At 40.2% G+C, this 14,694-nt stretch overlaps 1 protein-coding gene across 8 annotated transcripts in view; it reads left to right on the top strand.

Annotated features, from left to right (window-relative positions):
* The first annotated feature begins 481 nt into the window (after positions 1–481).
* Parp4 (poly(ADP-ribose) polymerase family member 4) overlaps positions 482–14,694 on the top strand; it is a 133,177-nt gene continuing 118,964 nt past the window's right edge. For 6 of the 8 annotated variants that reach the window (XR_001199995.3, XR_001199996.3, XR_010050592.1 and 3 more), the window contains exons 1-9: positions 482–604; positions 2,556–2,688; positions 4,509–4,710; positions 6,742–6,805; positions 8,030–8,105; positions 9,100–9,213; positions 11,535–11,684; positions 13,029–13,166; positions 14,397–14,570. Coding sequence is in view for 3 of the 8 variants with exons in the window: in XM_003464410.5 (XP_003464458.2) it covers positions 2,557–2,688; positions 4,509–4,710; positions 6,742–6,805; positions 8,030–8,105; positions 9,100–9,213; positions 11,535–11,684; positions 13,029–13,166; positions 14,397–14,570 (1,050 nt within the window). In the remaining 5 variants the exon portion in view is untranslated. Of the gene's footprint in view, positions 605–2,555; positions 2,689–4,508; positions 8,106–9,099; positions 9,214–11,534; positions 11,685–13,028; positions 13,167–14,396; positions 14,571–14,694 lie in introns of those variants that run through there. The other 2 variants (XM_063258430.1, XM_063258431.1) reach the window with 2 other exon arrangements.

The raw sequence follows: 14,694 nt of genomic DNA, 5'->3' as shown, positions 1-14,694 counted from the left end.
GCTCCAGACCCGGGAACTTCCCCCCATCCCCTACTCCCTCGCACGCTCCCCTCCTTCCTCACTGGAATCTTGGATTTGTTCCCACCAGAAACACTTGGGTCAGGAGATCAAACTGAAAGACCTGAACTTGCAGACTGAATTTAAAAGAGAAACCAACATGGCCTGGCCTTCGTTGGAGGGCCTGATACTGGCAGGTGATGGCACGGGTCCGCCAAAGTCCTGGTGCCCAGAAGTCCCGCTGCTCTCCTCCCAAGTGCGGGTCTGGAGGCCGGGCCACACCCGCCCCTCCCCTCCCTGCCCCCTGCCCCGAAGCCCACTGTGCAGCGTCTGGAGGCCCAGCCACACCCTCCCTCTCTGCACCCCCTCCCCACCCCTCTCGTCCCCTCCGTCCCCCATCCCGAGCACGGCCCTCACTCCGCCCCGCTCCCGACCCTAAACCCCACCGCGTCCCACCCTGTCGCCGGTCTCCAGGCACTGCTCCGCCCCTTCCCCGCCCCTCGCCCCTCCTCGCCCGCCCAACCTTGGACCCGGAAGGAGTCCCGGCAGGGAAGCACCAGAAAAGGCAGTGCAGTCGCTGGTCTCGGTACCGAGGGCCCTCTGGCAGGTGCGTGGGCGCAGCGGGTTGTTGGCCGTCCTCGGGAGCCCCTTGTCCTCCATGTCTCCGAGGCCAGGCCGCGGTGGGATCCCCCCGGCGTGGGCGGGGTTTCGTGGGGTCTTGTGGGAGGAGCGGAGAGGGGCTTGGAGTTGAGCCGGCGGACTCGGAGTCCGAACCTCGAGCCTGAGATGTCCGAGCCTTGCTGGAAGTCTGCCAGCCTGATGGCTAGCCTGTTTATAAAAAAAAAAAAAAAAAAAGTAGGATAATATAGTACATTTTTGCTAAGTATAGACTTACCACAATTTTTTAAAAGACTGGCAAATGTGTATTCTTATGGATTCAGTAATTCCATCGACTTCTCGTCCTGTTTTCTAAGGAAAAAGTGACAAAGAGATTTGGCCCAAAATATGTGTCTAAACATTTCCCTCACCGTGGCATTAAAATAGTGAACAAGTTTATATAACCAAACGTCCAGGGACTTGGGATAGAATGAAATAAACACAAAAGTTTAGTTATGTAGGCACTAAAGATACTTACGTGAGAAAGTCTCGTTAAAGGTTAAGTGAGAGTATAGGTATAAAATTAAGTTGTATAAACCTGAAGTGTAGCTCTGGGGTGTGGCTGGGACCTTTGGCATTGCTTCTGGTGTTGGGAACCTCTGGGTGCCACCGCCTATCACCCAGAGGGAACAGGGCCAGGTAGGGCCTGAATGAGGTCCAGCGTTGTGTGCCCAGGGCCGGGGTTGGAAGGGCCTGCACTAGTGCTGGGCTGAACCAGAACTGCCTTCATCAAAAGGCAGCTTTACCCTGGGGACAAAGGTAGATTTGACTTCCATTTTTAAAAATTGACAACTGCTGGTGTGGTTGCACACACATGTAACCCTAGCGCTCAGAGGTGGAGGCAGGAGGACCTACAGTTCAATCCCATCCTGGGCAATTTAGAGATTTAGGAAAATCATGTCTCAAAAAAAAATGGGCAGCTCCTGGAAACTAAATCCAGCACCTCACTATTTATTGTTATTAAATAGAATGTTCAATCTCAAAGTACGCTTTCCTTTTTTTTGGGGGGTGCTGGGGTGAAGCTTATTGCCTTGTAATCAAGGCAAAGGGTTTTATCACTTAGGTACATCCTGAGCACTGCTTATTTGTCTGAGAGGTAATTCTTTTTCTTACTTGCCACTGTATATGGCACAGTAAAAGAATTCAGGGAACCTTAAATGTATCAACATATATATGCGTATGCATAACATATATGTTTTAGTTAAACATTAGTTGTGTGGCTTAACAGAAACCCATACAACAATTGATTCCCGCAATTTTTTTTTTTCAATAGTAGGGATTGAACTCAAGGCTTCATTACCAGGGAGCATATTACCCATCAGCTACATAGCTAGCCTTATGAGCCTCTCTGATTTCACAGAATAATTATCTGTAAAAATCCATGGCTTAACTCTTACATAGTATTAATTTTTACTTTAGAAATAAATGCTCCTTGAACCACACTCTTGATGTGTAACTGAAGTTTGTCACATCTTCACCAAGACATACATTATGAGGTTGTCCAAAGGATTTAATTTTTCTTCATGATAACCCTAAAAACCAAAAATGACTCTAACACCAACACACATACTACAAGCTAGGATAGTAATTTTGTAATTATAGCATTGCAATATCTTTGTTTGTTTTCTGTTTTTCATGATAGAGTCTTGCTATGTTGTTCAAGCTGGCCTTAAACTCACTATGTAGCCCAGGCAAAGCTCAAACTTGTGGCAGTTCTTTTTCCTCATACTTTTGATTGCTGGGATTATAGATACGTGCCATCACTCGGCTGCAATATTTTTTTCCTTTAATACCCAATTTCCCACCAGTTTGCTTGGAGGAAGAATCTAAATTCATTGTCAACTTTTATGTTGACAGAAAAGCATTTCCTTAAAAACTCACTTGAAACTTTTTTCTTTCAGGATGACTGTGGGAATCTTTGCCAATTGTATTTTCTGTTTGAAAGTTAAATACTTACCTCGTCAGCAAAAGAAAAAGCTGCAAATTGACATTAAGGAGAACGGTGGAAAGTTTTCGTTTTCATTAAATCCTCAGGTATTTACACATCTCACAGGGTGAATGTGGTGTGATTGGAGAGAGTCATGCTGAGAGAAGTAAACAGAGGAGGTCTACAGTGCTAGAAAGTTGAGAGAGCAGGAAAACTGCCATCTCCATTTGAGAGGTAGTCCTGGAGAGGCAGGAGACATCCACTAGCAGACTGTTCTTTGCTTTTTGGGAGGATGTGGGACAGTTCCACACGTCCTGGGGATCTAAATACAGACAAAGCCGTAAACTAAATTTCAGTTTAGCCAACGCTGTTCTCAAAGGGTGGAATTCGTAGTACACAAAATTAGTGAAGCATACCAGAGTCACCAGTAAGTTATCACTGAAAGCACACTTGGGAATGTGGTTCCTGGGGCAAAGGAAAATATGCCATGTAAACTATTTTTTGTGATATAGCTTGGCTCTTTGTCTTATTTATGTAAGGCGGGGAAGGAAGCAACCTTCCATCTCCTGAACAGTAGGCCTGAGAGTTTAATATATGGGAGTTCACAGCAGGGTGAAACTTTGGAAACAATTGCAGCTAATAGCTTTATAAACCACTTCATTATACAAAATAACAACTGAGGTCCTAAGGCACTTGGTTCTGGGCCTGCCTACCCCTCCCTTTGCGCTTTGCTCCTTTCCTTTGAGGTAGGGTGAGGAGCACCCAGCCTCTCTCTCCCAGTACAGCCCTGGTGTGGGCTCACTGAGTGGAACAGAGTTCCAGTCTAGCGGAATCCTACAGATGGGAGGCCTGTTCCCTGCAGTGGAATCCTACAGATGGGAGGTCTGTTACCTGCAGTGTAGGCAGGATTGTGTGTGCTTCCCTTGGATGGCTCCCTGCACTCACTCGCCTCACCATTATGTGGGTGGATGGGTAATCCACACCCCTTCCGCCTTCTCAGTTTGTCTTCTGAATGGTGAACAGGCTTACTTTCCTTCTTAAAAACTCTCACATATTGTGGATGCAACCTTTTGAAAGTTTCTTTACCAATGTAAGTAGACATTTGAAAAGTGCATATAACTATTATAAAGAAGGAGATGAGTATGTTGGGGCATGCCAGTAATCCCAGCTACTCAGGCGGCTGAGGCAAGATGATGGCAAATTCAAATCCAATATGATCAATTTAGCAGGACCCTGTTTAAAAAAAAAGGAGGTATCTCTATAAGGTAAAGATGGGAAATGAGCTCCAAGACAGAGACTATGGATAGTATGCCTCCATTTGTGAACTTAAGTGTGAGTTGTCTGTGCAGAAAATAGCTCTAGAAAAATAGATGAGGAACAAAGTACAGCAGATAGTTCTGGGGAGAGAAACAAATAATGGGAAAAACTTAGTGAAATTATTATTTTACTTTTGACATATTTTATATTGCATGTAAATAAAATTACAAATAATTTAAAATAGTAAAGGACAACTATTCTTAACCTCTTTTTCTATTCCTAAAGGGGTAAATGAATGAGGTGTACAGATAAGGATATTCATCACAATATTGTTACCCTAGTGACAACTAGAAACAGTCTCCAGAGTTGGTTATCAGTTGTTGTATGTCCCTATCTGTGCTCTTTAAAAGCTGTTCATTTGGGGTCTGCGAGTATACCTCAAGGCCCCGGGTGCCATACTCCGCTCTGTAAAACACATACAGGTACACTCTTACAATTTTTTACATACCTAGAAATTATAAAACAAATGTTTTAAAATATGAGGAAAAATTATTGCAAACTATTTTAAAACAAGATTTTTTTAAGGATACAAGAATGAGTATGCAGTATAAATAATGTGCCACTTAAATTTTGTTTTCACTAATGATTAACAGATTGACTTTTTTCTTAGTGCACACATGTGATCTTAGATAATGCTGATGTCCTGAGTGAGTATCAAATGAACTATTTCCGAAAGAACCACATTTATATGGCAAGTCCAGATTTTATATGGGAATGTATCAAAGAAAAGAGACTGTTGGATCTGAAGGGCTGTGATTCTGTTGAGTCACGAGACATCGTGTCATCTCCTGGTCACAAGACAAGCTTTTCTGGTAGGTACTCATAGATAGCCCTTGTAGTATTGAACATACTGTGGTAGATGTGTGGGTTTGCTGAAGATATTATTGACAGAAGTCCAGAAATACTGCAGAGAGAATCAGATTTCTTACTACTTCAGAAAATGGGCAGCACAATAGTGAAGAAAGATTAATTTGACAATAGAAATAAATGTCTCAATATCCAATCTAGTGAGGTCCAGATTCAAAATGAATACACAGATATTAATAACCTTAGAAAACAATATATAATTTTAAATGGGAGGGGGAAAAACTTTTTTGTGTGTGTTTTATTTTTGAGACAAGTTTTCACTATGTGTGCCACCATGCCTGGCTCACTGAGAATTTGTGACAAGCATTTTACTGAAGAAATTTCTTCCAAAAGTTCCTGAAAGAAACATATCTCATTTACAAACATAGAGTTTATTTTAGAATCTGGCCAAAACAAAAGCCTTTGGACTTAGAGGAATAAATGCTTCATGAGTCACATCCCAAAATCAGTCAGTTGAGTCAGATACAGGGCCATGTGCCTATAGTCCTAGCTACTCAGGAAGCTGAGGCAGGAGGATCACTCAAGCTCAGAAGCGTGAGACAAGCTGGAGAACATAGAAAACACGTGAAAAATAAGCAAGATTGAAGCAGTTCTTATATACAAAAATTTATAATAAACACTTGTTAGTACAGTAAACATTTTGGTAAGGTGAAACGTCTCTTGATAAGCAGTTGTAGAGAAATGGGGCTATAGTCTTTGACTTTCTGTTGTCTCAGAAAAAGACAGCTAAGACAAACAGGCATGGTGAGAGGTCTCTTTTAAAATTGAAAACAGTGTCCACTATCGAGAATGGATCTTAGTTACTCCAGATGCACTGATAATTTTTGAAATCTTAATAGTATAATTAAAACAGGAGCCAGGGTAGTAGCATAGTTGTAGAGCGCCTGCTAACATGAGGGCCTGGGTTCAAATCCCAGCACCACAAAAGATAATTTAAAAAATGAAGATTTGTTCCTATATATCATAAATTCTATAGATAATGTCAAGATTATAAGAAAATTACAAAACAAAACCTTACACAGAGCCTTTGAATTCCCCTCCTCTAAATCAGAATAACCTTTAATCGCTTCATTTGTTACATGACTGTCGGTGTCACTCCCGGCCGGCAGGAAGGACACACAACAAAGTCTGGCAGTGGACAACCTTTTTTTTTATTTTCCTTCTCCGTACAGCCTGCCCTGGGATCGCTCCCAGCCGAAGCCTCCTTTGGTCCGCTCCCCGCGGCTCCTTCTGGGCTTCTACTTCCGGGCTTCTTTTTCCCCCCCAGGGGTGGCACCAGTATATATACGGATACAGTGTCCAATCATGTTAAAGTAAGCAAGGCAAGCTGATTGGCTAACATCATCAGTTGCCAGGCAGACTATATTGTTGAGCGGGTTGTTTACGCGGTAAGCAGGAAACTAACGTGCTCGATGGGAGGGGTAATCTACCTCAGGCTTTACTCTTTACTACAGGCCTCACGTCCGCCAAGTGAGGCGACCGGGCTCGGGGCTGCGGCTCCCAACACATGACATTTGGAACGTATTCTGATCCTGGGGTATGTTAGAAATAGGTTTTATAACAACTTACCATGATCTTTAGGAGAGAAGTGTGCCATTTGAAAATCCTGTAGGTTGGATGATGTAGTCCACATCTGTTATCCCAGCACTCTGGAGGCTGAGGCAGGAAGATTTCAAACTTGAGGATAGCTGGGGCTATATAGACAGACCCCGTCTCAGTGAGTTTCAAATAATACAGATTAGATTAGAATTCTTCCTTTTTGCCTATAGTATTCTCAGTATTTTACACACCCTCCCTTTTTCTCACTTGTTTTATCCACAGATTATCAGTAACAGCACATCATTTAACACAAACAAAAAAATAGAATTGCACGGCAAACATGGTCTATATTTAGAAATCTTAACAATTCCAGCAGTTAGGTTAATTATAATGAAGTTTTAAACCATAACTAGATACTTTGTTTGCTTTCATTCTAGAAGTGAAAACAGACAGTCTTTCCCTGGACAGTGCTGCAGAGGAAGAAACCGTGGAAATAACTGAGTAACCCAAATGTTTCAATGTTAAAATACTATTTGCAGCCCTTTGCAGTTTTTTGTTTTCTTTATCTGTTAATTTTTTGTGTAAGGCTTTACTGTTATAATGATAATTACTTTTACTTTCTTATTGTATGTGATGGGATATAATTGTTAAGTTTTACTGTTTTTTAAAGATCTCAACTGGCAATAAGATTAGAGCAGTAAGCAAGTACTGTTCACTTGATTACCTTCTTGAAAAGCCTTTGAAATAAAGACAGTTGTAACTTTTTATCTGCTAGTTTTAAAAATGAAAGTAACCACTTTTCTCAAGTAGGTTATGTGAGTAAAATTCTGTGTGGTTTCTTAAAAATGCAGTGTTAATTAGGCATTGCATTTGGTTGTATTTTATATACATTTATATGCTAATAGTAGTGTTAAGAGAGAACAAAATCCAAAATAAAAAGTGTGGCTAAGTTAGAGTCCTATAATTTAAAGAGAAGTTGAAGTTAGGCATGGTGGCATGCACCTGTAATGCCAACAGCTCTGAGAGGCAGAGGCAAGAGAGTGTCAGGTTTAGCCTAGACTGGTCAGCTTACTGAGAGACACTGGCTCAAAATAAAAAATAGATAAATAAAAAACATTAGGCATACAGCTCAGTGGTACAGTACCTTGCCTTGCATGTGTGAGGCCCTGAGTTCAATCCTCAGTTTGGAAAAAAAAAACAAAGAGGAGTGTCAGATGCCAGGCAGCCCCAGTGTGGTTCTCTCTGTGCTTCCTTGGTGCACACCTGCCTTCTAGTGTAGATGTCACAGTTCTGGGCAGCAGAGCTTGAGAATTATGCAGGAGATGGAGGAAGTAATTGCTGAGATTTGATCATTACATATTATATGCATGTATCAAATTGTCACACTGTACTCCTTACATATGTACAATTAAAAAAATAGTGATTCTTTTAAGCAAAGACCTCCATAAGTCTCTGAGTTGCCTAGGTTGGCTTTGAACTTGTGGATTCTGTTCCCAGGTGCTGAAATTACATGTGTGCTATTCCAAGCTTAAAATTTCTTTTTCAAAACTATGCAGAGGAGAAATGCAGCTCACGTCTCATGATCTTCTAACCATTTCTAGACAACCTAAGGAGGCAGTAATGGCTTACAAATGTATTTTACAGGGAATCAGGGGAACCCATTATAAAATTTTGTTTATCCTAAAAATTCATTTTAATGTAAAATTTTAATTATATAAATTTCAGGTTTTATGCAAAGAATGTTAAAATTCCTCATTATTTTCAAGATTTTGAAGTTGCAAAATACAACACCTTGGAAAGAGTAAGTCTGATTTTTATTTAGAAAAAAATAAGTTGTTTGAATGACTTCTGAGAATTTTTTCTGTTTGACTATTTTCTCATTGTTTTGAAAAATTGTGGGTATGTTAGATATCATGTATTCCATAAATGAGTTGATTTTTACTAGTCAAAATACTTTTATGTTTAAAATACAGATTTTTAGTGATTTAATTATAAAAGTATTATATATGCAGAGTGCAAGTTGTAAACAGTACAAAATATTAATATGGCTTTAAAAATAAGTCTTTCTTCCTATTATTAACAGTGATTTACATTTGAAAGGGTGGATTTGACATCAGGTTCTTATGCCACATTGGACTGCTATTGCTTTTGCATGAAAATAAAAACAGAAAACTTTTCTTTGACAAAGTCATACAAATGAAAGTCAATGCTTGCCTTCAAAATGGTACTCCATTTGTGTTTGTTAGGTGTTTTAATAAAATGTACATTGAAAGTAACACTTCCTAAATCAGACATACATGTGTTAACATCTTATTGTCTCACTAGTGTTAGAAGCTGAAAGAAACAATGTATCTATATGTGTGTGTGTATATATATATATATATATATATATATGTATGTATATATATAATATGCAATGTACATAACATTGTTACCCTCAATTATTGTGCTTTGCAATTTTTGTATTTTTCTCTTTAAAATAAAATAGATTTGGAAAGAGTAAATCCCACTTTAAAAAAAAATAAAAGAAAGTAACATTTCCCCTGTGGTAAGGAAAAAATAAAAAGTGGTATACTGTATACATATACAAGGAAAATATAAAAATTTAAATGGTGGTTATCTCTCTGTAGTAGGATTTCAGGTGATTTTTATTTTCTTCTTGGTACTTTTATATAATCTCTAAATTGCATCTCTAAAGAAACATGTATTATTTTGTAATTGTAATCAGCATCTTCAGGTACAGTGTATGACTAGTTTTTCTTCAGCACACTTGTGGAGACACCGCTGTTTTCCAGGTGGGAGTGGACAGAGGCCAGGAAACTGTAGTGGTAGAGCTGCAGTGTGCCCAGCAGCCTGGGGACCATCCTTTCCTGATATCTGCACACTTCCTGCTGGCTGATAGCATACAGGTGATGTTTTTTATATCGGTACCTCTGTATCGATCCACTTTTGTTCCTAGTTTCCTTAAAACTGTTTTTGTTCTCCTTGTTTTGTTATCTTAAGTAAGCTGCGGCTATTATAAATAGTCTGCTATTCATTGGCTGGGTGGATTAAACAACAGATACTTATTTCTCAGTGCTGAACTGGAAGTCTAGGACTAAAGATGAGTCTGATTTCCTCTAGATTTTCTGTCCTTCTTGCTGTGTGTCCTCATTTCTTTTTTTTAATAAGTAGAGTATAGGTTAATCCTTATGACTTTGTTTAACTTCATTGTCTCTTAGCGTTAATTTAATTACCTTCCATAGTTCCCTGCTGAGGAACTGAGTAAGCTTAGGACTCCAGAATATGAATGGGGAAGAAAGCCAAAGTTCAGCCCATAATACCTGGTAAATAGTTCTTCAGTATGGAAATGCATTCTCTTTCAGAATGTGAGAAGTAAATACTTGGTCCTCTAAATAGAGTGGCAAGGTTTCTGCCAGAGGAGAACATTAACTAGGTTACAGAGGGTATAGGATTCCTATTCCTGGTCTATAGAGTTTATGGGATATTTTCTAATGTGTATATCTTTTAAGCAATTCATCAACATACTTCATCAATGTCTTGCTGTGTGCCAAGCATTCTGCTAGGGCTAGGACCAAAAAACAAAAGTGTTACGGGCCCTGACCTCAGAAATCACCAGTATGGAAAGATATCACACACTCTTCATTGTAGTCCACTGCAATGGTTATGATATTGTCTTAGTTACTTTTCTCTCATTGCAGAGACAAAATATGTAACACCCAAAGATAATAGGGGAAAGGTTTATTTAGCTTGAAGTTTATGGAGGTTTCAGGCCATAATTGGTTAGCTCCAAGATAGAGTTGCATACGGTAGAGGGGCAACAATTCATGGCAGCAGAAGATAGCACAAGCAACAGTCAAACTTTAACAAAATCTTTCTTCCCCTTTTATACTCTATCCAGACTGCTGGGATTAGGATGGTACCAATCCAATCAGTACATTGATCCAACACTCAATCACCCCTAATCCCAATATCGTACCACCAGTCAATCACGCACTCTAGATTTAGCCATCTCTGAAAAAACTCTGATTGCATGAGGCTTTGAAGCAACATCTAGACACAAACTATAACAGATATTGGAATGTATGTGAAATATTGAGAGCTTAAGGTCACAGAACCCTGGATCAGCAATAGAGATTTTGCCATGACACCTTTTCCAAGGTCAGTGTTAAATGGAGAGCTCTGTTCCAGTGTAATGAAACGGTTAAACAAAAACAAGCTCAAACTCGATGTCTCAAAATCAAATGGAACATGCAACCCCACCAGTGATACTCAGACTGGCAGGCTACTGCATGCCAGAAACATAGCAGCTGGCAGGACACACGTAAACTTCTCAGTTGTAGTGGGCCTTATGGGGTCCACTTGGACTCTGAAGGCTTCTCACTGTGGCCCCACCTCAGTGTCTGCTCAGGAGCATGGAGGAGTTTCACATTGTGAAGGTATAGGATCTGCCAGGGGATAGGTCCCACCTGTATCCCTTGTAACAGGCTCCATAAGCCCATGTCTCTTGTAAAATGGGTCTGGGTCCTACATGCCGCCCAGAGATGTACCCAGTCCAAAAGGCCAGAAGTCAGATTTAAAAGTTAATTAGCATAGCATATAAGGTAAGATCTGAGTAGCTCTTCTGGAAATTAAATGGGTCATTTTTGTCTATTGTACCCACTTAGACTTTTTCCCCCCTTATCTCCAGGTTTTAGTCTGTTGTGGCTTGTGTCTGGATATCCTCCCAAATCTTCATGCAGTCATAAAGGGGTGGGCTTTTTGGAGGCAGCGAATCTAGAGTTTGTGATTGGTTCATTGTCTACTGGTGAGATTGGTAGAGTGCTGCACCCACTTTGGGGCAGGTAGCCTGCATACAATATAAGGGAGGGAAAGAGGCTTGCCTCCTGTTTTGCTCTTGTTGCTTTTTCTGTCTTCTGCCATGAACTGTTGCCTTTTGCCTTGTGGTACTCTGCCTTGGAACCAATATGGACGGAAATCTCTACAAACTGTGAGTTAAAAAAATTTTTCCTCCCTTAATTGTGGAGCATTTTATCTCAGTAGTAAGAGAAAAGAAACAAAGACATAGTCCTTTTTGTGAAAAATGAGAGATTTAAGTAATACCCAAAGAAACCAGTTTCTAAACTTGTTCATGGCAGGAGTCTAATGCCCTATATTCAATACATAGATGTTCAAAAAAATGGATGTGTTGATAAGATACTGTACCTTTTCTGTGTACTGTAATTTACAGACTAGAAGACAGTTCACTCTAAAGAAAACCTCTGCAGATGCAAGTGAATATTATGAAAACTACATCGAAGCATTAAAGAAACAAGGATTTATGCTCAGAGAACATTTTACAGCTGAAGCAACCCAGTTAGCATCTGACAAATTGAAAGCAGTAAGACTGATTGAAATTTTTTCCCTATAGAGTCAAAGATCAAACCTAACCCTTTGCTCATGTTCAGCAAGCACTGTACCATTGAGCTACATCCCTGACCCTAATGAGTATTTTTAATAGAAATGTTTTCTTTGTTACAAACAAAATTGCTAAGAGAAAAGATGAAGATGAAGGAAAGAAAAGTTAAACTCACAGAAAGGCACAGATTAAGAATGTGGGATAAGTTCCAGGAAAGCCTCGAGACTGATTCTTTATTTCAGCAGTGAACCCTTACAGCTTTCAAAAGATTTCATTATACTTGAGGCTGAATTGAGTATCTATAACTGATCACTTGAGTTAAATGTCACTGATAGGCCTACTGCTTACAGAGTGAAGGGAAAGACAAGACAGAAAATAAAGGTGGAAGAAGAGAGGTGGGGGTAGAGACAGAGAAGAGAATGCTGAAGAAATGTACAGAGAATCCAGCACAGGGAGGAGGCCTGGTGTGTTATAGTTACCTGGCGTCTTAAAGCATTTTGTGTTGCTATCCCAGAATACTTAAGTCCAAGTATTTAACAGGTGAAGAAGTATATTTGGCTCCCAGCTGGCTCACAATTCTGGAGACTAGGAGGTCTAACCAGCATGGCATCAGCATCCTGGCAGGGAGTGATGTTGGCTGCTGCACAGCATGTGGGAGAAGTGGAAAGCGGAGCGGTATTTGTTCCCCGAGAAAAGAACTAGTCCCTTCTGAGGGAAGACAGTACCCTGTGATCTAATCACCTCCCACCAGACCCCACCTCTTTAGTTCACCACCTGTTGAGAGAAGGTCTTTTATAGTTCAGACTGGGCTTGACCTCACTGTGTAGCACAGGCTGGGCTAGAACTTATGGCAATCCTCTTGCCTCAGCCTTTTGAATACTAGGATTACAGGTGTGCCCCAACACTCAGCTTCATGTTAGTTTTATTTTTTATTTTTATTTTTATTTATTGTTTTTGTCTTTTTCTTTTTTATCGGTATTAGGGATTGAACTCACGACTACACACTTGCAAGGCAGGCACTTATGCTGCTGAGCTAAATCCCCAGCCCTATTTTTATTTTTTGATACAAGGAGTTGAACTCACAACCTTGTACTTACTAGGCAGGTGCTGTGCTGCTGAGCTATATCCCTGCCCCCCCGCCCCCTTTTTTTGAGACAGGATCTCCCTGTGTAATTCAGGCTGGCCTTGAACTCATAATGATCCTCCTGCTCAGCCTCCTGAGTGCTGGGATTATAGCTGTACGCTGCCATGCCTGACACATGTTAGTTTTAAAGACAGTCATTTGTAATGATTTTGTGGTGATTCTTTCTTATTCTGTTGTTGCAGTTGCTTTTGGAGGAGGTCATAAACTCAAGCACTCTGAGCCAGGAGGTGAGCGATTTGGTGGAAATGATTTGGGCAGAAACTCAAGGCCACCTGGAGCACATACTCATCACACCTGTGAGCAAGATCAGCCTCAATGATGTGAGTCATGTGTGACATGGACACAGAATGTGCTTCCTAGTTTATTCACTTACATAGCAACACATTTGTATGCTGGCCCTGGGATTTATTCCTGACTGTTCTTTGCTTGTTCCCTGGAGAAAGGGGACACATAAGACAACTAAGGGAAGAAAAAGTCAGAAAATTAGACATCCCTTCCTGAGCCTCTGGGACAGGCCCAAGGGGCAGGGACAGCTTTGGTCCCCAGTTACATACTGAGACTCTGACATGTTGCACTGCAACTGCTTCACCTTTTGACGTTCTTAGGAAAGGCAGACATGTTTTTAGCACACTAGTAAATAGCTGTACAGTTGCAGCTGAAAGAAGATATCCCCAAAGGTACAATTTATTCAACTACCTTATTGTATGAAGATAATACAGGCAATTTTCTCATATGGAATTAAGTCAACTTGTTTTAGGAAGAAAAAGATTTCCTGGGGTCAGGTCCACTAAGCATTTGTGTAATTAGAAACATGATCTGGAGAATTTGTTCCTGCTTTGATGCTGAGGTCCTTCTACATTTGTCATATGAAAAATAAGTATTAATTGCATTAATTTTCTCTTATTGTATGAATATGTATAAATGTGCACACATATATAGAAATACAAGGCTCTGGTCCTTTCCGCTACTCAAGTCGAGGCCAGTTTTGGAAGAACCCTCAAGGTATCATTGTCACAGCTAAGCTATCTCCAGTAAAGATCATCCTATGCTTATAGAAGCCAGCTTTCCATCACTGTTGCAAAGTTCCTGAGACAGTCACCCTAAAAAGTGAAGTGATTTCTTTGGCTCTATTGATTTGAGGACCATGAGACAACATGTTGTGACAGGGATGTGTGGCACAGCAAAACTGCTCACTTGCTGGCCAGAAGGCAAAACAGAGAGAGGAAGGGCTGGGGTCCTATAGTTGTCTGCAAGGGCACTCTTAGTGACCTGAAGACCTGATATCTAGTGATGTAGGCCACAACTCTTAAAAGGTCTACAATATCCTGAAACCAGCTTTAACACCAGAACCTTTGGGCATTTAAGAGACAAACTGTAGCATCAACTATCTAGTTCAAAACTGATAGCTACAATATGTACAACAAGTATTTTAGGTAATTTTTCACATGGCACTTCAGTTCTATGGTTATTAAAATTAAATTTTAATATTAAATTTATATTTAATTTAAAATTAAATTTTAATAAGTATATATATGGCTTTCCACCTCAAGGTAAGCAAGGCAGAGGGGATTCTTCTCCTAGTAAAGACAGCAATGAGAAATGGAGAAACAGCAGAACAACTGGAAAAGATGATGAGTGAGTTCTATAGATTAATACCTCATAAGCATGCAGCAATCAAAGATATTAACCTGAGACTGTTAGCCAACAAAGAAGACCTATGCCAGGTAAGCTTTGATAATAAAGCATTCCATTTAAAATGGGGTAGGCACATTTTTAAAACTATGATGAATAAGGATAATTAAAAGTTATCTCCAGAGTTGTGCTCAAAAATTGGCCATGAGTCCTTCT

This window comes from Cavia porcellus, unplaced genomic scaffold, assembly GCF_034190915.1.
Source record: "Cavia porcellus strain 051 isolate PalLab524CR breed Dunkin Hartley unplaced genomic scaffold, mCavPor4.1 scaffold_11, whole genome shotgun sequence".
Classification (NCBI taxonomy): Eukaryota; Metazoa; Chordata; class Mammalia; order Rodentia; family Caviidae; genus Cavia; species Cavia porcellus.
This window is presented reverse-complemented; position numbering and strand designations above follow the sequence as displayed.